This window comes from Molothrus ater, chromosome 6 (genome assembly GCF_012460135.2).
Source record: "Molothrus ater isolate BHLD 08-10-18 breed brown headed cowbird chromosome 6, BPBGC_Mater_1.1, whole genome shotgun sequence".
NCBI lineage: Eukaryota > Metazoa > Chordata > Aves > Passeriformes > Icteridae > Molothrus > Molothrus ater.
In genome coordinates this window covers 46141733-46166603 of record NC_050483.2, presented here as the reverse complement: position 1 = coordinate 46166603, position 24871 = coordinate 46141733, and the positions used below count along the sequence as shown (strand labels likewise).

Genomic DNA, 24871 nt, shown 5'->3' with positions numbered 1-24871 from the left:
AGAATATGGTAGGATTAAGTGACTGTTTTACTTTGTAGAAGGGTGTTTAGGTGAAAAGCTTTCTGCTGACACTCTTAAAGGATGTGAGAGAACCTTTCTGGAGTAGTCTATTGTGGAAGATCCAAATCAGTGGATTTTGAAGTGAAAACTTCTTCCCACCCTGAGTTCAGCACTTACTTAGCTGGTGTCCAGAGAAGTTCTGTGACCTGAATCTCTTCAGTGATGTTCACTCCTTCATTGAAAAATGGATACTGTAGTCCTGGTCTCTTTAGAATAGCCTGTGACTTCTGATGTCCCTGGCAGGAAAGACTGTGTTTTAAAACTGTCTACATTGAGTACCATTTTCAGTACTTGTTAAGAAGAGTAATATGTAATATTAAATTGTAATATTAAATATTAAATTTACCTTCTGTGACAGAAGATACCCTAATTGTACAGACACTAACTCAGTTTGTCTTGCTATAACTCCTTTACTGGCACATGAGAGTGGCCTCCTTACTGCTGTCTTCTTACTACTGTGATGTAGCTCGAGCAGGAGTATTAGTTCTGTTTGCTATCAGGAGCAGTACAGTGAGCTCCATTCAGCTCCTGTGGTGCATATTGACTCACTTGCTACTTGATGCTGCATCCTTAGTTGTGCTTATGAAGCTGCTCAGTAAAGTGGATCAGGGAACTGAACTTGTACATGAATCATCAAGCTTAGTTACTTTATTGTCTTGCTGGTTTTTAGCCTGGATCATTTCAGTGAGGGCTTTTGCTGAATGGTTTGTAGTCATGTTGATGCAAATTGATGCATAATAGTATGACAGGAATCAAAGATGGAAAAAATGGGAACTGCATAAGGCTTTCTTATAGGAGCTTATGAAATGAAAAAAAAAAAGTAAACAAGAAACTAACCCCGCACAATCCCTTTTTTCAAACAGAGGTCTTTACATCCCTGCTTAGAAAAATGTACATTAGACAAAATAAGTACCCAAAGTGGTATAGATTTTTATAAACATAGAACCTCCTGCTTCCAGACTGTGCAACAAATGACATAACTTTGTAGCAGCTTAGATTTTTTTCCATACTTATGAGTTATGTAGACATAAGGTAATTTCTACTTGATACTAATGGAGAGTCTTTAACAATCCTGTGTTAAATGCATGAACAGCTGTTGGAACTCTGATTGTCATTCCATAGACTATATAATCCAAAAAGATTAAAATCCAAAAAGAATAAAGAGTATTCAGGGTGCTAGGGCTAAGAGATAGTCCAGTTCCACCTTGTCTGTAATCTCCAATCACATAGGTATAGACAGCAAGCATGCTATTTTCAGAGGTGCCCAGTGATACCCTGGAAGGTGATGTATACAGACTAGATGGGCTTCAATTACTGTTCTGGGATTTTATACCTTTGGGTACACTGATGGCAGCAAGAAAATTGCTTTCCCTTGCTTTTCAAGTTGAATACAGTATGAAATTGGGGTGTCTTCTTAGCACTGCTTATTTAATTCAACTGCTAACTTGGTTTTACTGGGGCTGTAGTAAGATGTCAGAGTGATCTTTTGGTGTACTACATATCTGATGTAATTTTTTCTTTTTTCCCTTCAGCAAATTTGACAGGCCATGCAGAGAAAGTTGGCATTGAAAACTTTGAGCTCCTGAAAGTTCTTGGAACAGGGGGTAAGATGCACTATTTTTAAGTTAAATGTTGGAAGCATTACTCTTATGTATGATTTTGTTTTCTTGCTGAGGTTTTGGTAATTGGAACATTCTTTAGGAAGATACCACTTTTGTATTGCATAGCATATTTTTTTCAATTTTTATTTCCACAGATATGCAAAATTGGAGGTCACATGCTGTAACACAGCATTTTTTTGGAAAAAAGAAAACATATGGTTGAAAATTTGTGACAATTTAATATAGCTTGTGAAAAACTTAATCTGTGTTAAGACATGGTTTTGATAATCATGTTGAGTTTACAGAGTGTGTTTGGGGGGGAAAAACCCAGTAATTTTGATACATTACTAAATAAGATGCTCCATTTTTTAACTAATCTGTTGTAGGGTTGCTGTTGGCTCCATAACTCTGTCCTAGTCATATCCTAGTATTTTTTAAGATGAATAATGTTCATTGTGGTATTGTGGGTTTCAGCACAATGTTGGAGATTTCTGACATGTTGTAGCATTACTGACTGTAATGAAAAAAAACTTTGTTTCTTCTATTGCTAAAGGGACACACAGCCCCATATACAGACAAGACTAATGGCTTTTATTCTTTTTAGGGTGTTTATGCTTTTTTATTTTTTGGTCAGTATTAAGTTAGATGCATTGTTGAGTAGACGGGGATAATCATGAATGTGGACTGTCATCAAGGTCTGCAGGATTTTTATGCTGGTTAAATGATATTAAATTTTTGGGTATTATCAGCCATTAATAGCTGGCAGCGAGGCTGTAATTCATATAGATTCTTCTAGAAATTAATTAAGCCGTTAAATCACTTGAGAGGATATTTTTCTGTTTCTGAAGTAAAGTTTTTAGAGTTTAAATTTAACTGGCTAAAAAATTGAAACCTTGCTGTTAAGTTTAAATAGTTAGATGTAGATACAAGGAAGCATTAATATTCATAGATAAATGTTGCATATTCCTAGGTAGAAGCAATCACGATTTTCTGAAATGGTCAGTGTGGATCTGAGAGGGGTTGACAAAAATGAAATTATAAACAATTATGCATTTACGTGAGGATGTTTTTCTCTCCTGTTGATGGAAACATGGGCTGGATTTGTAAATTTTTTGAATTTTATTACATTTGCCATTGGTCTGAGATCACGCTAGTGTTACAGCTCTTGCATTTGGGGTACAAAGTAAATTTGTGGTTTCATAAGGGTCAGTCTTCAAGTTCAGACTAGTTGTGGCCTGACCTCCTCTTGTCTTTAGGCAGTACCTCTGAAATAACCTGTCTTACTGTTAAACTGTTGTCAGTCATTCATTGCTACTTCTCATGCCCTCTTTTCTTTGTGAACAGATTGGCCAAATCTTTCTTGGCCTGGAATACTCTTAACCATAGCAGGTAATTGTTAGGCTTGCAGTGCAAAGCTATTCTATTCACTCAGGTTAGCAGGATAATTTTTGAGGGACCCCTTTCAGAAAAGGCTACTTCAGTGGGTTGACAATGGGGTTGACTCTGTGTATGTGTGTGAAGTAAAAAAAGAAGTTGAGTAAGCATGCCTGTCTGACTTCATCCTGCTCTTGTAGTCTTGCTGCTCCAGAAATGTCTTTTGTCTAAGATAATCTAATCTTTGTCTAATAGAAAAGATTCCTCAAGCTTTAGGAATCAAGGATTCCTTGGGTATCCTGGAATGGCATTTGTAGGAGGAGTAGTTGGTGTTTGTTGTGGTGTTTGGTTTTTTGGGGTTTTTTTTCCCACTTTTTTGATAGGCAGTTTTGCTCATAGCCTGAGGTTTTTTGCTTCAGAAGTCTAGACTGTCAGGACAGTCAAAAAGCTTTGTTCAGTCTCAAGACTATGATAGCTGAGACTCAGGCACTAGATGTGTCAGAGGTTGCTGCTTGCTAATTACTGGATTTCATTAAATGCCAGTGACCTGATCAGAATGGAGCTAGTTCCTTTTGCTTTTCGTAAGTGACCATCTGTCAGCTGGCAATGTTTGCTGCCACATGGAGTTGCTGAAAACAGGATTCTGAGGAGGTCAGACCTCAAAGAGGTCCCTTAATTGCTTGGGCCAAGACACAGTCAGTTATACCTGCATCACCCCAGTAGTGATTCATTCTGAAAAGCCTCCAGTAGCAGAGATTCTGCAACCTTCCTAAGATGTTTTGCTGATGAAGTTTAATTTCCTAACTTGAGAAACATTCTGGTCATTGCTATAAGCAAATAGAGACAAGCCACCTTTACTCTGGCAGTGAAAGCTTTATCCTGGTGTGAGCTTTTAGGTCACATAACTAATGCTCAATAAAAATGTGATGCTGTTTAAAATGCTTCACTGTGGAATTATGCAGCATGCAGTGTTTTCAAACCAATGCAAGGGAGAATGTGTTGAAACCTCAGTTACATTAAGTGATGACTGTAGATGCTGTTGAAACTAATTACAATATTTTAAATACAACATTCTGCCATGAAACAACTGGAATAACCACAGAAGATACTTAAAACATGTTAAATTAAATGATACTTTGCTTAAGGATATGTAATTGTGGTAGTTTCTTACAGACTCAGAGGTGATTCTTTTCAGGTAACAGCAGTGAAGATTTATTTAAATCTTCATTTTTAAGCTTTATGTTTTAAAAATACAAACATTTAAGATTATTAGAAATAGTATCTGTGTGTGCTGAGTTTTCTCCTGTGGAAGCCATTTTTTGTCATAACTTTTCATGCTGTGGCTTAGCATAATTTCATACTTACTATTTTCTTTATTTGAATTGCTTTCTTACATTCTTTTGTCTGCTTTCTTCTAATATATGCATTCAATTGGAAGCATGCTTGTTATATTTTGCTTTTTGGTATAAAGTTGTATCATACATAAAATTGTATCATATATGCTTTCTTCTTTTGACCTGAGTCTCAGTGGGAAGACAAGAAAGCAAAAGTCTGAGTTGGATCCTTTTATGTTGTGTTAGGGGGTAGTAATAGAATAAACTGATTGATTGAAGAAATCAGTAGCACTTTACATCAGTGAAATGAAAGATATGACACTGTTAATGAAGCTGTTAATAGTGTACTTGTTGCTTTGGGAACAAACTCTTACTGGCTTACTTCTGACTGGCCCATGTTCTGGTCAGTGTACTGAGTAGTATATTGAAATGGGATAAATCCTTTTCTCTTTCTGTTACTGTTATAGGCTTGCTAATATGGAATTTTCAGATTTCCTGTCCATGTTTGTGTATCCAGCTTGTCCCTCCTATTCAGTTAAAGCTTTTCTCCTTGTAATGGGGAAAACTAGAGTCTATTCTATAGAAGAAGGTTACTTTTCAGCAAAGAAATCTAATTGCTTCCCAAAGCCAGGAAAGGAACAACAGGAGAAGGTGGCTGTGTTGATTTATGCACGCCTACTTGGCTTATTTGCTTCATTCTTTGAAAGTGTGTTTTTAACCACTTGGCTTATTTGCTTCATTCTTTGAAAATGTGTTTTTAAAATAAGAAAGTGAAACCAGAGTGCCTTCTGGTTTATACATTTTTCTACCAATGGATTATTCCTTTTTTTATACTGAACTTAAATAAATGCCACTTTTGTTCACTCTTTCAGCTGTGGTTAAAAAGAAAGAATACAATTGGTTCTTGAGCATGTGCACTTATAATCCGTTCTACCTTTTGAACTGCAGTCCACTAATGAAGACTAACAATAATGAGAAACAAGAATCTAACTACTGTATATGAGAGAATGTTTTATATGTGCTCTTCTGGATTTAAGTGCTCATGTGGGCAGGATAGTCACCTTATATGTGGAAGATCTTAGCATCTGAAGGATTTATTCATATGAAGGGAACAAAATTAGTGGGATGAATGTCAGATTTAAATAACCATCTCAAAAATCTTGTTATACAAGAAAATATAATGAAGTTTCATCTAAGAGGTCAGAAGGTATTTTGATAAAGTTAAGACTGTGAAATAAAGTTAATTCTTTCAAAGCATATTGAAGAAAATGTAAAATATTCTCTCATAAGATGAGGAAAAAGAAAGAAATGGGGGTACTGTGCTCAGGAGAGTGAGACAGAATTAGGGAGTGTCTAAAAATAATTCCAAACTCCAATTTAATATTTTACTTCAGTTTCTGCTGAGGACAGCTAGAATGTATACTGAATGGTAGGTGGGATGGCTAATTGGAGACAGGGCTTGGAAATGGAAAATTGGTTTTCTGCATGAAGAACAGACTGAAAAGAGGGGGCTGTGTTCAATCTAAGAACCTGGGCAAATTTTTCCTTTTCATACACCAGAGAATTCTGAAAGAATCTGTACATTAATTTGGAGATCAATAGCGAAGATTCTTATTGGAACTAATGCCAGAGGGAATAGCAAAACCAGCCTTACATTTAAGAAGGAAAGGAGGAAGTAAGATGATGATCCCAGGCAGCTCTTGGTTGTTCTGATTTCATCAAACTTCAGTGGAGTGCAGTGCCTTTAAAAAAAATTTTGAAGAAAATTATTTACCTTAATTTTTTTAATAATTAAAAACTAATAGTATCCATATCCAGTGGTAGATTGTCTTGCATTTGAGAGCTGCCTTCTAAAAACTGACATCCTTTAAAAATGAACGAAAAAAAAGTTAGGCATGTATTGTCTACTATAACTATTTACTGTAATAAATACTGTAATAAATTTATCTTTAAAAAAAGGTAAAAAACAAAATCAAAATGCTGACATAAAGTACATCTTAAGATGCAACTTACCCTTTTCTGTCACTTTTTGCCTTTCATATTAATCATCACTCCCTTGTTTAATGGGAGAGGAAATTTATTCTTGGAGTAAATAATCATGTTGAAAAAATTCCGTTAATGATTCTTGCCTATCTGATGTCTAAGGAAAGATGACAGAGAATGCCCTGTTTTTAACAGTTTGGTCATAGACAATAAATTGGAAATATTTAGAATGCTATTATTTGAGGTTTGTTAAGGTTTCTGTTTGGCTTTCCCCCCCATTTTTAGCTGCTAGAGCTATATGCTTTTCTAACTTTGTCAATCCCCATTTTTAATTCATATGGACTGATATTAGCACAGTAAGAATTCTGCCTCCAAATTCCTTACACAGACTAAATCTAAATCCATATTGCAGAGCAAAGATATCATTAGGCATATATCGTGCAAAACTACAATGAAATTTATTCAAATCCTTAAATATTTTGTACCTCTGAGCCTTTTCCTTTGTAGTCTTGTGATTATTCTTACACTGACAGTAGAAAAAAGTGCTTTAATAAAGAGGTGTAGTTTATATCAGCACTTAAAAAGATTAATTTAAAAATTATGGATGCAAGTGTAAAGTTTTGATGACTTCAGGAGTCCACAGAAACCATCCAGTGTGCTATAAACAATAAGAATTGTGCTCCTTTTTCTCTGTAAGAATCAGCTGCTGTGATGCAATGCCTTAATGTGCTTGCATTTGTACAGAAATAAGTAAGAAACAAAGAACATTTCATAGTTTTAACTCATTGTCTTTCAGCAAGTGTGTATTTTAGACTATTCTAATGACCTGCTAAATTGTTACTTAGAATGAGATGTATTACTATGAATATAAATATTTTTATATATAATTATGTTTAAGTATACTTATATGTATGCTTATATATTATGATATATTACTATGAATTTGTATTAATAGGAAGGGCAGTAGTAAAAGGGAAGTTTTAGCACCTAATTATATTTTTCTATCTCACTAATTGAGTGCGAATTTGGTATAAATTGCTGGTGAAATCTCTTAGTCATCATAAAGGCTGATAACCATTCTTTAAATTTTTATTTTATTTCTCTTAAGCTGTCAGGTCAGTCTAACAAAATTTGTGTCTGTGTATGTAGTTTTTCTATCACTTAATATATTTTCAATGAATTTGGGAGGTGGATATTTGGTGATTGTGTGTGTTTTATTATGGGGCATATATTGCTGGCTGAATACTTCTGCCTGGGCAGTAGATCAGATGTGCATGAGAATGAACATTATGAGAATTAACAGTAAAATGTTGCTCTTTGAGAAATTAAAAAAGCTTTACTGAAGTGCAATTTTCAGGTGAGAGTATTGCAATTAGCTTATGTGCTCTCTTCTTGCTGCCACTCAAATAAATAGCTTTTGCAGTGTTGTCTTTTAAGTAGATTTCTTGTGGTGCTATCAGAGATTCTGGTGTTGGATATATTATGAGTCATTTGATTAAAATAGTGCTACTTAAGATTTATTCTCATAAAAAATGGTGAGAATCGTCATCATTCTGTCAGTCCTTGTCAGATTCCTGAAGAAACAATTTGTACCATGGCAAAGTTCTATGTTGCAAAGTCTTTTATGGCAATAAAAGTATAGTTTCTAGAGATTCTTACAGTTATTACACTAACCAGATTATTTTCTCTGATACTGCATGAAAAGCTGTAGTAGGTACTGCATTCTCTCACCTAAGATGTGTTATTATATGTTTTTATAAAATGTGATTGAAGATACAGGTAACTGAGTGTTACTGTCATGAGCCTTTTGTTCATTTTGGTTTAACTTAATGTTCTCCAACATTTGTGATAAAATTCCCGTTCCCTGGTCATGAGTAGCTGATGACCATTCAGTCTGGCTTACATATGCTCGAGATGTCATAACTGCAAAGTTGGAGAATGCAACACAAAATACAAAATCTTGAAAGAGATTGTCCTGCATATCTCACAAAATAGAAAGATGTCACCTATTCTGACTCTATAATTGCCATTCTTGAGAGATATGTTATGAAAACTTATTTTATGAGAGCTCTTTTTGCAGATGAGTTCTGTAAAGAAGGGAAGCATGATTCCTTAGGGTACAATGAGTCAGGTAAAGAACTCCTTAAAAAGAATTGTTCAGTATATGAGCAGAATCAGCTCTGTATACTCACTGAAGTAGAACTCAGATCTAGGAAAAAAGCTCACATGTCATTTGGTAGTTAAAAACTCTAAATTACCCATCAGGAAAAATCTGGAGTTACACGTGATGCTTATTGGGAGCTCTGTATGCTGTAGCTTTTTTAAGGGCCACCTAAATTTGAGTGTCTCACGTCAGGACTGTATACACTTGTCCAGTGTATTTTCAGGTTTGAGATATTTGAGCATTCTCTTTGAGAAAGTAGTGCGAAGGTAATTACAAGGGTTGGACAAAACAATGAGCTGGTTAGTGTTTCTGTCTCATGATGGCTTAAGGAGAGGCTTACAGTGATGGTTTCCTTAGTGAGCTGGTAGCAACCTACACTTTGGGGTCTGCCTGAGCCAGAGATTCTCTTTAGAGTTTGGCAACACTTGATGTGCTTTCCTCTCCCTCAGGGATTTATGTAATCTTAAAATTCATCTGCATTTTTGACAGCTGCAGTATCATGTAACAGTAGTTCCACAGCTTAACTGCATACTTGTTTGTGTGCTTTGCATAGTTTTTAATGCTGATACCTAATGATTTAATTTGTTGCCTTAGTTATTTTGTTTCTAAAAATAATGAAAATGTGTTCTTTACCAAGTTTTTGAATTTTTTTTCTTCTTTAATTCTCTGTAAGAATCTTCTTAAGTACTCTACTTTCTCAGGCTAAATAAAACATGTCAGTATGTTTAGTGCCATTCCTGTTTAGAAGAGTTGTTTTATACTTTCCTAATGTTTTACACTGTTTTTTTTCTGATGGGAGCAAGGTAGTTGGGGACAGAAGAGAGAAGGTACCAAAACAGTGTGCTTCATTCAAGATAGGAGCACACAAAGATTTCTACTACAGCGTAAGGGATTTCTGGGTTTGTGTTGAAGGTGTGGGTACGCTTGTGTAATTTCTTCAGTACTTTCCTTGAAGTTTATAACATTCTCTTTGGGATGGTCTTTGGTAACTTCAGCTGTTTTTCTCTCCTCAGTTCTAACACTATGTGCTATTATGATATTTCACATGGATTGTGTGTTTACTATTTGAAATTTTCTCTGCCATTTTATTTTTTCATCTACTTGGCATTTTGATACTGTGGTAGAGTTTTTAGCAGTCAGCTTCAATTTCTGTTGCATTGGATAATTTACTAAAACAAGCAAATTCTTTTCCTCACTTGTTCATATATGACTGAATCAGGCAGGATGAATTCTAGTGGTGACTTGCTTTCTCTGAAAAAGCTGAATATTTGTTTTTAACCTTTTAGCTTTTTGTCTTCTAATAGCTCTCAATTTTTGAGAGGATTCCTCCCTTTGCACTCATAACCTTTTAATGTTTTAAAGACCTTTTTTGTAAGAGAACTTGACCTTGATCAAAATAAGTCAATGATTTCATAGTTCCTTTCTCCTGATTCTTTGAGCAATGACTATTGCCATCTACAAAAGTAACACTCATTCTTTCACAGAATGTCCTGTTGTGTCTACTACAGAATCACAGGATGGTTGGGGTTGGAAGGGACCACTGGAGGCCACCTGGTCCAGCCCCTTTGCTAAAGCAGGCTAACCCATGCATGGAATTGTGTGCAGGTGGGTTTTGAATGGCTCCAGAGTTGGATATTCCACAGCCTTTCCAGGTAGCCCATTCCAGTGTTGTGTCACCCTCAAAGAAGTTTGTCCTCTTATTCTTACAGAGCTTCATGTTTCCAGTTTTTGTGGGTTGCTTCTTACCCTGTTGCTGGGCACTACTGAAAGGAGTGTGGCCCCATCCTCTTGACACCTGTCCATAAGATATTTGTACACATTGATGAGATTCTCCTCTGTCTTCTCCAGGCTAAAGAGAAGAAATAAGCTTCTTCTTATTTCATGTAGGAAATACTCCAGTTCTCTAATCATCTTTATATCTCATTCTTCATAGAAGGATGCCAGATTTTTCAAGCATGATTTCCCCTTGGTGCATCCATGTTTGCTATTCCTGATAACCTTCTTTTCCTCCACATGCATACATAGATGTTCCATCACCTTTCCAGGGATGAAGGTGAGGGTGCTTGGCCATGGTTTCCTGGATCTTCTTTCTTGCCCTTTTTGAAGACTGGTGTGGTATTGGCTTTTCTTCAGTCCTCAGGAGCCTTTCCTGTTCTCCATGACCTTTCAAAGATGATGGAGAATGGTCTAACACTAACATCTGCTAAATCCCTCAGCACTCATGGGTGAATCCCTCCAGGGCTCGTGAATTTGTGGGTGTCAAGTTTGCCTAACCCTATCTTCAACCAAGGGAAAGCCCCCAGGGCCTGGGATTCCTGAGGGCCAGCCTTAGCAGTGAGTAAAAAGCAAAGGTGTTCAGTAACTCTGCGTTCTCTGTAGCTTTTGTCACCAGGGCACCTACTTCATTGGGCACTGGGCCCACATTTGCCCAAGTCTTCCTTTTGCTACTGATGTCCTTGAAGAAGCCCCTCTTGTCCTTGGTATCCTTTGCCAGATTTAATTCCAAGTGGACCTTTGCTTTCCCTGACACATAGCTGCCATACTCTGACAATATTCCTGTATTCTTCCTAAGTAGCCTGACCCTTTTTCCACCTTCTGTAAACTTCCTTATTCTGTCTGATTTTTGCCAGAAGTGCCCTGCCCATCCATTCAGGTCTCCAGCCCCTCCCTTTGCTTAATGTCTTATTCACAGGGATGTCCTGATCTTAAACATAGAGGGAAATACTATTTGAATATTCAGCATCTCTCTTGGACCCGCCCTACCTTCTAGAGACCTAACCTATGAGATTCCTCCAAGCAGGCCCTTGAAGATTGGTGCCAGAGTTATTTTTCCTGAAGTCCAGAGCTATAATCCTACTTACTGCCACGCTTCTTCCATGCAGAATCCTTAACTTCACCATCTCATGGACACTGCAGTCAAGGCTGCCTCCAGCCATTGCATCCCCAACCAGTCCATTTTTGTTTCTTAAAACAAAGTCCAGCAACACATCTCTCCCTGTGGGCTTCCCCACCGTCTATGTCAAAATTACCAGTGCTCTGCAGGAACCTCCTGGGCTCCTGCATGCCAAGCTATGATGCCTTTCCAGCAGCTGTAGGGGTGCTTATGAGAACTGTGGGCCTGTGATGGTGACAGCTGTGACAGCTGTCTGTGGAAGGCCTCATCTACTTCCTCTAACTAATCAATTGGCCTGTAGTAAACACCCATAACAGTAACACCATTTTAGCCTATCCCTGAATTCTTATCCATAAATTCTTGGCTCCTCCTTCATCCACTCCTAGGCAAAGCTTGATACATTTTGGTTGCTTGATACATTTTGCTTACATAAAGAGAACTCCACCACCTTGCCTGTCTGGCCTCTTTCCTAAAAAGTCTGTAGCCATCCATGACAGTATTCCAGTTATGCAAGATACCCCACCATATCTCTGTAATTGCAGTGAGATCATGGCCCAGGAACTGCACACTAATTCTAACCTTTACTGTTTCTACAGGTTTGCCTGGTAAAGATAAAAAATTTATTTATGTAGAATTCCCAGGAGTTCTTTTAAGTCCAGTATGAGAGCCTCAGAAAGCTCCTGTGTATGAAATACTGATGGGAAGAATTCATTGGCTTTTCTATGGGTTTTTGTAACTTCAATGTTATAAAACCAGTAATGAAAGTATATAAGTTGTGCAAATATGAGCAGACCATTTTAAGAACAAAAAATAGCATCTCTTACTTGGAAGTCTTGCTTAATTCTAGGTATGGATGTTTTAGGTTATTACAAAGGACGAAATCATCAGCTTTTAAAATTGTTTTTAAATACTGAAAAAGTTCAATTGCTTTTCCCAGTCTTGCAGTGTTCACTTATGAAGCTGATTTGTTTGAAATTCTGCTCAGGAGGGGTCAATCTGAAAGAGAAAAAGTGTTTTAGTAGATTTTTAGCTTAAGTGATTACTGTCTGCCATAACAATGAGTATTTGAAAGCAATAATGGCATTGGCCAGATCTGTAGTACAAGCAGGTAACTTGTGGTTTTTGTCTCTTTTTTTCTTTCTTTTCTTTGTTTTTGGGATTTTTTTTCTCCCCAATTTTTTAAGCCTATGGAAAAGTATTCCTAGTGAGGAAAGTAAGCGGCCATGATGCTGGGAAACTGTATGCCATGAAAGTATTGAAGAAAGCAACCATAGTTCAAAAAGCCAAAACAACTGAGCACACGAGGACAGAACGACAAGTCCTGGAGCACATTAGGCAATCACCGTTTTTGGTCACCTTACATTATGCCTTCCAGACAGATACAAAGCTTCATCTCATTTTAGGTGAGTACTCTTCAGGATTCAAATTCTATGAAAAAAAAAAAAGCCCTTTTATCTCAACATTTTGTAAGGTTTTTTTAATGTGGTCTAAAGTACAGTGTCTTTGGAGATTGCATGAGAAAGCATAGGAAGTAAAATACTGTTCATCTTTAACAGTGTCTGTGTTTGTGGTTTTCCTGTTTGAGCTTGAGTGTGCTACTTTGACAGGATAGTGGTTATCTGTGACTTATATGCAGCAAAAAATATAAGTTTGAGTATTCATCAATCATCCGGAAGCATTTGCTTTTGTTAAGTGTCTTGTTATGAGATAATTAGACCTTTGAGTATTGAGATACCTGCATATTTCAATTTTTGGGTGCTAAGAGACAGTCCAAAATCACACATTTCTGTGCTGAAAGTGGAGCTTGTTCATAAGGTTTGGTACTACTCTAATTTTAGAAATATTTCTGCCTTTCAGATCAGCTGCAAATTTTAGTATTTGGTGTATGAGGTCTATTTGTAAGAAAATTGCCAGCAATTTTAAAAACCTTCTTACATAGAGTATTTTAAAAGAATTGTAAAATGAATCATTAATTTAAGGCTTGGTTTCATAATGTGCTTCTCTAGTGAAATGTTTGAGGAAGTAAATTGTCTTTTAATTGAAGTGCAAGTTTTGCATTCCTTTTTATCCATAACTTCAATTTTTTAATCTTTGTTAGTCTGATTTATATCAGATTAGCAAAATTTTTTTAACATTAAATGAATATACACCTCTAGCTGTCAATTCTTAGAAAGTTCTATGCACATACCTTAGTTTCATATACTATTGTGAAATAATAAATATGTAGAACTGAAATAGAGTGTTCACTAAACTCCTTTTGAAAATGAGTTGAAAATTGTAATACAGTTTCTTGCAAATTCTTCTGACTAGGATTTTCAAGAAATAAATAGAAGATTGTCACAAATAAGTTGAAATATATTGATAGCTTTGTGATTCCTTGATAGTAACTGTTAAAAATTAAGGTTTTGAAATTTATATTGGATTTAAAGTTACCAACTAACAATTTGGAAAAAATTGAAGTATTAAATGAGAGAAAATGTGGACATTTATTATAAATATTATGGAACCATTCTTTAAGTCCAGGTAATTTTGCTAAAATGCACCTTAGATCCCATAAGAAATATTAAAAAAAAAAAAGGAGGGGAAACCCAAACCAAAAAAACCCCTCAAACCTGAGATAGATGTAGTTGCCTAAAAGTAAGTACATAGTAGGGGGGGAAGTTTAGATGGTAAACATAATTAGAAGGCTATAAAAGCCTCTTGTATGAAAGAAAATTAAAGTCTTGATATTATATTCTCATAGGAGTCAAAAAGGAGCAAGCCCAGTAGTTCTGAAGAAGGCTGTGTAGCAGACAGTGCAGACAAGGCACGTGTCCACTGTATAGCAATGTTGAGGTGATGGTTGAAGCAAGAAGTTCATAACTAAGATATAATTACAGTCTTTTGTTTTGATTTTTTTCTTTTTTGTCCATTCTCAGCATATCTGTTTGGGCCAGAAAGGTCCTTTTTTCCTTAATTTTCAGCAGAAAGTAGGAATGATTAGTTAAACTTCTTTTAATGACGTTCTATAACAGGGAAAATTTCTCCTCCTAAATGTGGTGTAAAGCTACTTTAAAAATCAACAGGGCTTCACACCCTGCCTGACAGGAAAAAACCCAAACTATTTGTTAAAAGTTTTTTGTGTCTTATGTAAGTCTGTGTAAATCTCTTTAATTTAGTTTAGGAATTAAAGTGTTTCAGAGGCTTCTGGATTTTGGGGGAAACCAGTATTTGTCTTATTTTTGTTCTTGGCTGAATTTAGTGTGCGAGCTACCTGCCATTTTAGTTCTTAGAGGTTTTAGAATTGGAGCCTCAGTGCAATATTTAGTACAGTTCTTCATGCTGTCAGATTACATAGCTGTATGAATTTAGACTGAATCAAGTACAGACATGCAGCTGCATTTCTGCCAGATTTCCAGAGAAACACAGTTGGGAGTTGATTCCAATTTTTATGTTGGCTTTAAACTATATGGAACGAACCAAGTTGTTGTATCCATGTGAGTACCATCAATTCTATACAGAACTTGTCACACAAGGTTAAACATCTAATCCTTTAAAAATAGCTAAATAATCTGAACTGTCAGGTGGAGTTTATCTGAAGTAACCAGGATTTTTTTTTCTATTATGCCAGTGATGCATTTGATCTTGCACCAATAATTTGAAGGCTGTTTGTTTAATTGGGCTGTGGTTAGTGTTACAGCCTGGATAGAATTTAGCCTGTTGTGCCACTCCTTGTGGCCGCTTTGGTTTGGATGTGTCACAGTCCTTAGAATAATTTAATGGCAATTCAATGCTTCCCTTCTACTAAGTTAGCAGATCTGGCTAGAAATATTTTAAAAACTTGTTTTCTGTTACCTTTTTCTATGTGTTGAAGTTTTTTTAGAAGAAGGAAGCAATTCAAAAATGTAGATTATTTATACTTCATTCAGTCTTTCTCATTTGCTTGCTGGTCTAGATAAATAATCCTTCTCATGTTGTTTGATTCCACTAATATTCCTTTTCAAAGAGAGAACTGGAGAACTGAAAAGTGGAGAGAGATCAGAATATGTACAATTTGTATATATGCTTTCTCCTTCCAACTATTAACTTAAAAAAGGATCGGATGCCTTTTATGGATTTGTGTTTTATACCAACAAATCTACAGAAACAATATTCAAGAAAATACTGAGGAAGATTTTGTGGGGCATGTTCCCTGCTCTGTGTATGTAGACCTCAAATACAGTAATGGGGGCTGTGAGGTTTCAAATTAATGGCTGTAATGTACACTGCTATCATAAACAGCTCTACATCTAAAATATGTTTGTGTTACAGTGGAGCTCTGTTGTAATAATTCTTTTCCTCTCCCTTACTGTGGGAAAATCCTTATGTCATAGCCTGCAAAGAATGAAAGTGTGGTTTCCATGAGGGAGTGTATGTGGAAATAATCTCCTGCAGTAAGTTTTGCCATCAAGGTTTCCCTTGTGAAGGGAAAATTTTGTAATTGTCCGTCAATAAATTGATTATTTCCCCTAATACCTGTTTTCTGAATTGCTTTTCTTTGTGTCAGGCTGCCTTGTTGCTCATCAGAGTATTTCATAAGAGTCTACAGGGGTTCTGTTTGTAGATATGATTTGTGCTTCTTTCTTTTCATATTCCTAAATAACTAAAAGACTGATTTTGTGGAAAAACCTATCTTTATAATTTAGGAATAGTTGAGGCTTATTTTATGGTTTTGATGCTTATTTAGGAGTGGGTCTTGTTCTTCTTTCAGTTCTCTAAGAAAGAAATTGAATATTGTACAGCATGATGAAATACTTGTGAATTACAATTAAGGAAAAGCATCTGATATAGAATGTGTTACTAAATAGCTTACAAAGTACCTAGTAATATTTCGATAAGAAAATAAAATTGTCAGAAAGTAAAATTATAAGGTTCTTTGCTCTATTTTTAGACTATATAAATGGAGGAGAACTGTTTACTCATCTTTCACACAGAGAGAGATTCTCAGAAAATGAGGTGCAAATTTACATTGGAGAAATCGTTTTGGCACTTGAACATCTCCACAAGGTAAAATAACTTTACTCTGGTGCTGATTTTGAGGACTTACAGCTGTATTCTTTTTGTATCATATAAATTGAATAAGGAGTACTATTGTTTTAGATAGTTTTAAAATGAAAGTAACTTTGTCTAGCAATGGGACATTAGTTGTATAATTAGAAATAACCCCCAATGAAGTGTCCTCCTTGTGCACTAGATTAAGGCCACAATTTTTTGCCTGCAAGGTGAAGAGTAATGTTACTGACAAATTATTTGTTCATTTCTAGTAATCCTTGTGAACCAGTGTTTGTCACCAAAACTAATTTGTAGTGAACATGAACAAGTTTTGGGTTGAAATAGTTGGTTTTCCTTGTTTCTACACAACTGAATAGTAGAGTTCTAGCACAGCTGTAGACATGAAAAGTGTTACAGTTCTCAGAAGTAATAAGCAGATTTGTAGACTATTACAAAGCATGCATGTATGTGTGGTCTATGTCTAGACTGTATAACAGAAGGATCCATTTTCATTCTTAATGAAAGAACTGAATTTTGCACTCAACAGGAAGTATTTGGTCACTTTTGAGATTCAAGGGGTATACAGTATGTCTTTGAAATTTTAAGACATTAGTGCACAGTGTAATTTCTAAGATTTTAAATGTAATTTTAGTTATTTCTTCAAGGGCTTTTAAAAATTGGCTTTTTTGAGGTGCAACTTTCATGTGTCAGATTACCTTAATAATGTGAATTTTGATACCTTTATATTTAAAAACATTCAGCGATATCTTCTTGATGTGGTGACACTATTTTGAGATACTTTTTCTTATATTCTGTTTGCAGTTGGGGATTATATATCGGGATATAAAACTTGAGAATATTCTCCTTGATTCTGATGGCCATGTGGTGCTGACAGACTTTGGTCTAAGTAAGGAGTTTCTTACTGATGAGGTGAGTATTTGGCTCTCCAGTAAGTGTGGACAGAATTTAGCAAGATGACAAAGTCTTGTTGAAATACTAAGCACATTTAAAAAGGATGGAAATCCTGCATTACAGACTCCTACATCATAGAACAAAATCTAGTTGTCTCTGTTACTAGGTTTTGAGCTTTCAGTTTATTGGTTTTAGGCCTGCCAGTGTTGTCATACATCTTTGTTCTAGTTTCCCCTGAAAAGCTTTCATACTTTCTTCTTCTGCCCTTGACATGAAAAGGGAAAGACCTGCATAAGTCTGAAAAGTCACTTACATTTTCATTTTCAGATGCCTTTTTAAAAAAAAGCTTTACTGCGCTAATTCATTGGAATGACTAGGCAAATGGTATGCTATGACTCTTCCTTATGCTAATAATAATTAATGTATTATTATCTTGTCTTTTTCTCATCTCTTTGTGTCACTTTTAATAAGCTTAATTGCAAGCTTTTAGGATAAAAGCTTATTTCTTACTAAGTAAGTACATAGTACCTAACAGTGATCTCTGACTATTGATGTTAGCTGTTAATTATTTGTAAGGTACAGTTCTATCTCCAAATAAGCTTTTTAGATTTCAGAGAGTCAAAAGTGTGCAGGATTTTACTTCTGAGAAAATTTTAAAATGGATGTTTTTGGCTTTCACATTAGGTTTCACAGGTATTGAAATCTGGGACTGCAGATCTAAAAGTCTTTGTTAGAAGCAGCAGAAGGATTTTCTAAAAATAGATTGCTGGTAGTTTCCTCTAGAATATTTGCATTTCAAATGGAGTGTGGTAGGATTTAGGAGGGACCATTTAAAAAGATATTAAATTTTACTTTCTGAAGCAGGGAAGTAATAGAGATAATGTCAGAATATTCCTTCTAAGTTACAGCACAAAAGCAAGAGGAAGTTCCACTGGTGTGAGAAGGGATTAGCAGCAGATTGCCACAGCAGTGCCAGAGAGTAAGTGCAGAGAGATGCAATTTTCATCAGGAAAGAATGATAGTGAAAGGTGTGGCTAGAGAGAGTGGCACCTGTTAGAGCTGTGACAAGAACTGTGCTAGGCACCAGAGACAGAGTCAGGTACTGGTATTACTGCACTGAGGGGTGAGAAAAGGAGCAGTACCCCAGCCTCTGATCCAGAGCTGAACGAAGCCTAAGTCTTCACTGTGTTAGCAATGTTAGAATGAATCAGAACCTTTAAGTCTCAAACCAGGTTTTTTTAAGAAGCACATCTCATCTGTGCTCACCTTTGGCACATCATTTACAAGGAGTGCAAGGAAACAGGAGAACTTAGATAGGCATCAGAGATATGTTTGCTTTATCCACACTCTGAATTGGATTCTTCTTTCTCTAGTCATTAAATAAAGCCATCTTGCTCCTTGGAAATTTAATGTTGGTTCTTCTGACTCTAATCCATTCTGTTTTCAGTATATATCTTAAGTGTGTTCATTTAACTATATTTTTTCTTTTATTCTCTTTCACATTTTATATTTGTTCTTCCTGTAAAAAATCTCAACAGTTCTCATGTTTCTTTTAACAAGAAAAGTAATTGCAATTGTGTTGTTTGCTTTCAAAATCTAAGAAATTGTCTGCATTTGAATTAAGTTTTCATCTGTGCTATTGTGATTTAACTACTGAATTGAAACATGATTAAAATGACCTATTTACACATAGAAATTGACATTTCATATTGTATTTTTTGTAGATATTCAAGCTACTACTAGAGCACTTAAAATTCATTATAATAGATACTTTAACTTACACTTCTGAACCAATGTACTTACAGCAGGTAGAATTTGCCTGTATAGTGTTTTCATGCTCACTAGGGTAACACTTCTAAATAAAATTACAACTGTGTAAGTCAGATAAAGGTGTAGCATTTGCAGTTTAGTCAAAGCAGTGTACTCTCATTTTTCTCCCTTTCTTCACATGTCTTTCCTGGTCCACCTGCTTCTTGCAAGACTTTTGCCATTAGAAATGCATACTTAAGCAAGTGGAGTTTATTCTAGTAACCTTTTCTTTGGACTGATTATCTGACACAAGTTTTATTTAGGTTATTAAAAAGGGATAAAAATTATCATAGTAGAGATGTGCTCTATATTTAGAGTTCTTATTAGAGAGAAATACTTCACCATGTATTTATGAAGTTTGGATAGTTTTGTAGTTAGTGATGCTTGCTAGAAAACATCATGATTCAGTATTTTCATTATCTCTGCTATAATCTGATGACTGTTAAAGATTTCCACATACCTGGGCACCTAATGAATCAAACAGGACTACAATAATTACAGCAGATTGACTGTTCTGCAGTGAGAGGTGGGAAGCTGCTTTTTCCTTAAGCACTGTTTGAGTGAAAGGAAGCAAATGCCTGTGACTTGTAGAAAAACAGAAACCTATTGATTTCTGCCATGCTGCTACTGAAGCATGTGTGAAGAGTGCATTGTCAAGTGTTCTCTCTGTTTCAGTTATCATGTGAAAATAACATGTGAGAATTAAACATCCCAGTTAAAGAAGGGCAGCTTTAAGAGCTTTAAAGTATTTTATGGTATTGCTTTGCTGAAACCTGAAATTTGTCTTTTACAACTGAATCAACAGTGATGTCGCCTTTGTTTTTCTTTAAAATGAAGCAATATGCTCTTACTTACATGCAAAAAGAAGAAATTACCTGACTGGGATAAAGTAGTTCAATAAAAAGGAATTTTCCCATAGGGTAGGTCACTATCATAAGGTATTAAAGTCTGAAATTACTTTTGATACAAACTTTATTTAAAAGCTCATGAAGACCTACAGTTTTATAGCCTAACCAAATAATGGGATTAGGTAAGAGATTCAGTATTGCTTTTTATGGCATTTGCATCCTTAATCCTGTGATGAATTTAAGGCTAGTATATAAGATTTTTAAATCTCAATTGAATTGTAAACAAAATTGGGGTAAAAAATACATCAGGACTAAAGTGCTACTTCAAAAGTCCTGATGTTTTCATGCATCTCAGTCTAGTGTTTGTCTAACTGGGTCTCAAAGTACATTTGCATGTGACACTAATATAAGTTATTATGGGGGACACAGAGAATTGGTAGAAATTGAAACTTCTACAGCGCTATTTTGTTCATTGCACAAGTGAAATCACTTCAGTGGGGCTTTTTTGTTTGTTTGTTTTTTCTTTTTTGTTTTCTCAGGTCTTGTAATACATTTATCTTTAAAAACCCCAGATCTCTTAAGTTGTTGTTTTGGGGTCTTTTTCCATCGTGTTTGTGTGTTATCTTTATCTGGTGGACTGTAGCTTATATCTTTTTAACTCATTAATAGCTCCACTTCTATGCTGGACTTGTTTTGATTTGGTCAATGTCAGCTTAACCTAATCATCAGGTCTGGTCTTAATTTTGATGTGTACTGCTAAAGTGCTACTTCATTTTTTAAAGTCCTTTTACAATCTTATTTTAGTATACATGGAGATCTTTCTCTTAAGCAAAATAATATGAACACATGCATTGAATTACTGTGAAAATGATCTATTTGACCATGCAATTGTTTTTCTTCTTAATTAAATCTGGTAAAGAACACTTTCTTCCAGAGTGTAGTGAATTGCTCAATTCTGCATTGGTACACGTCTTCTGCATTAGCTTAAGTTTTTTTCTGAAGCTTTTGTGTTTGCTTAATGAAGTTTAAAAAAATAGATAGTAAATACTGAATGTTGTCAGTCTTCAAACTGTGTGTCTGTGAGCATACAAATGCCTTAGTAAAATGGGTAAATAAAAATGGGTATTCAGTATGAGGGATGATTGAATTGAAGCCTAAGACAGTTGGGTGGATGTCTGTGTACTTCTATCTGATGTGTAGAATGAATGATTCCTATAGATTGTTGTTTCTTCATCTGAAAATCTCTTGATGAGAGTTGCAAATTTAGTTATAACTCAAATGCTTTTCACTATTGCATTTTGTTTTCATTTATTTGATGATAGAGTGAACATTCTGTTCTGGAAAGAAAAGTAGTATGTATTTTTAAATATTTTAAAGCACATTCCATTGGAGGAAAACTGATTGGAGGCTAGTCCACTATGGGTTTTGGTAGATGAACTTGGAAGAGATTTGTGCACATTCTTAGTGCAGTTTAAAGGTAGTTCAGAACAGAAGGAAGTGACTACAACTTGACTCATTTAATGCTTTAGGAACTGTAGTAACCTTATAGATTAGTTATGCATTTAACTTTAAAAGACCCTTTATAATTGTCCAATTAAAGTGATAATGTCTTATCATTGCAATTAGACAGTGCATCCTCCAACACTGAGCAATCTCTTGCAAAAATGAGTAAAATTATCTATGCTTTAGATGACTTGCTACATATGCTTGTGTTTTAGTTAAAGGATTGTTCAGTGATGTCAACACAAGAAACAATTATAAGAAGTAGATTTACATCTCTTTAAAGAGAAAAAAGTCAGAGTAAACTGAATAGTGAAATTAGTCCACAGAAGTTAACATTGGTTATAGATCTGTCTGGATAATTAGTTTTGGAAAAATAAATGAAATAGTGGCAAAAACTTTTTGCTTTGTTTGCTGTACTTCAGTTGACTTAGTTTAAATGTCCTGAAAATGAATAATAAGAACATATTAAACACTCTAAAGACACATCACTGAGCTGGACTAATTTAATTGCAAAAGCAGGTCATCAGTGAGTTGACTGTTTGAGCCTTTACTCAAGAGGTTTCCCTTTTCAGTGCTTATCACAATGAAGATTGTGCTTTTCCAGCATGGACCAGTAATGCAGAGGACCAGAGCATAAAGTAGTTTCTCTCCAGATTTTGATGTCAAAATATTAAAGTCCTGTTAAGAATTTTTGCAAGACAGATCATGATTTCTTACAATGACTGCTTCAAGGATGCTGTTTTCTTATTGTAATATACCATTAAAAAAAAAAGAAAGCTGTTTTGAAGGGAAACATCATCTGTGTTAAGTAGTCTGTTATCCAATCTTCTATTGGATATTAGGTTGCTAGTCAACTCAGAAAAATTCTGATTCTGTTTTTGAAGGGAAAAAAGTAATTTTCTGAGGGCAAACACTCCCATTGTCATTAATCCATTCTTGTCATAGATTTTTTTCTTTTGAATAACTGTGAATAATACCTTACTTCCATGAAACTTGGTCAGCCAGGTGAAAAACTTTGAAAAACTTAAGTGACCAGAGATTCACAGCCAAATGTAAATGAATTTAGAACCAGATGGATTGCATTGGAGCAAAATTGTCCACTCCTTTACCTATTACATCTGGATCTCTCTGAAACTGTAGATATTTAAATGACATGTTCTATATGATTTTCTTCATTAAAAGAAAATATTAACTACTGAAGACTTGTAGTAACAGCTAGCAGAATTCTTCCCAGAATTAGTACTCTTCTATATCTTATAATTTTGCTTATATTTGAAGAAATATGAGTTTTCAGGTTTTGCTTTGTATGCTGTTCTTTCTTGATACTACTGCCTCTCTCTTCTCAAAAAGACAATGATTTTGAGAAGAACCTAGTACAAAATGTTCATCCAAGTTGACAGTGGTACATACTTGCATTCCTCCCAGACAATAATTTGTTTCTGGATTTTTTTCTTGTCTGCAGAATTGAGACTTTTGTTTTCTTTACTCTTAGTTGTTTGCTTTAAAATCCAATATCAGCAACTGGTTTAAATAATTGCTTGTAGATTTGCAATTGAACTGCACTGTGAAAGCAAACACAGGTATTGTAAAAGTCTGTGAAAACAGTTCTTGAATCTCCACTTGACATTAGATGAAAGTGTGGCCTTCCCTTGGCTTTTGTTCTGGGGTCACAGAGGTAGAGGCCGCAGATTTCATGCTTAATGCAGTTCAAGGTTTAGCTGCCCTTGCTGTCCCCTTTACTTGCCTGTTCTGATGGCATCTGCTGGCAGGCAAATCTCATTCTTGCTTGAAAAATGCAGTAGCATTGTTCCATGTGTGTTTTGGAAGCAGAAATCATCAGTCTTGATGCTGTGGCAAGAGGCATAGTAACCAGTATGGTATTTTAACTTAACTGGCTCCTTCCAGTTGGAACAGCCACCAGGAGAGGATGTTCAGTTAATTTCCCTATCCTCTTCAAAAAATTCTTCATATGATGACATTGCAAACTAGTGGACCTTGATCTGCCCTATTGCAACCATTCTTGCCCTCGTCTATAAACTTTCATTTCTATGTTACAGCCTGCATTATGATTTTGTTATATGCAGCAGAGCAGTCTAACTAGTGTACCACTGAACTTTTTTTTGCCTGTCTTTGACCTTTGCAGGAGACAAATGAGGAATAACATAGTTTTGGTTGTGAATAGGAGTTTACAGCTACAGAAGCAACAGTCTTCAGCTGATAGATTCTTTGGTTGAAGTAATACTTTCTAGTATGGACAGCTTAATTATTCAGGGTTAAATCTGGATATTATCACCAATAAGTTTCCCAAAATAATTGAAACTTAAAAAAAAAAGGTGAATAAAAAGAAGAAACCAGTCAGTATGGCAAGGACCTTGTTAAGCAAGATTCCTCTCCCCCCCCCCACATTTGAAACCTATATCACATCTTTGAACTGTGAGAGGTCTCTCTGTCAATTTTCATATGTCTTCCTGAATTAAGACTGTAATTATTGTTATTCTGGGCTATTAAGTGACAGTGAAAGATGTCACAGATATAATTTCTATGGAAATTAGTTTTTTCCTTGGTGCATTTTTATTTTTGAGGTAAATATCTATGAGTAGGATCACCCCTAAGGCTTGCTGAAGGTACAGGTCCTATTTCTGCCAAGAATTCAGGCTTTTCAGTCTTTACTTGTAATTTCCCTGAAATGCAAAATCCATTCAGCAGGGCAGCTTGTTAGAACAACCCCTGCTATGTGGCCTTTACATATTACAACTAATTTTCAGTTATGATAATGTTTTTTTGATTGATCCTATGGTCCTGGTTTTCTTTTTAAGCTTACCAAGGGAGCTCTAATACTTGATCAGTAGCTTGTGGCCAGTTTGCTGATAGCTAATAAATGAGATATTCTGTGTGATACTGCTGAACTCTTCAAACACCTAAATTCTTCCGTCCTGTAAGCTGTTCCTGGAGGAACTGTGATTCTGGGTTAGGTTCTTCCTGCTTTGTCAGGAAGCAGCAGAATGGGGAGACTGCTCCCTGCATTAGTGTGAGCCAAGGGTGACCACAGCAAGTATGGATCTATGTGCTCACTGACCAGTGGTGCAAGAAGATCAGAAGAAGTTTAGTGCCAGAAAAACAGGCTTGGGCAACAGTCCAGTGGTTATCAGAAAAGTCTGTTGTGAGGAGAGAGGCTTGAGCACAAGTCAGGATTTGAATTTGATGGATCGGCATCAGCAAGATACCCAGCCAAGTACAGACTTACCTACAGCACAGCTGATGCAGGAGCCTGAACTCCGGCTCCCAGCTGAAAGTGGAAGAGGCCCTTGATGAGCTTCTACACAGGTCACTCAGCTGCATTTTGTCAGAATTGGTCTTAAGTGAAGATGCCTTAACACCCA

General features: G+C 35.7%; 1 protein-coding gene across 1 annotated transcript in view; it reads left to right on the top strand.

Moving 5' to 3' along the window:
• Positions 1-24871, top strand: part of RPS6KA5 (ribosomal protein S6 kinase A5) — a 73676-nt gene that overhangs the window by 9628 nt on the left and 39177 nt on the right. The window contains exons 2-5 of the mRNA XM_036383567.1: positions 1593-1664; positions 12594-12812; positions 16319-16434; positions 17242-17349. Coding sequence (XP_036239460.1) covers positions 1593-1664; positions 12594-12812; positions 16319-16434; positions 17242-17349 — 515 coding nt within the window. The remainder of the gene's footprint in view (positions 1-1592; positions 1665-12593; positions 12813-16318; positions 16435-17241; positions 17350-24871) is intronic.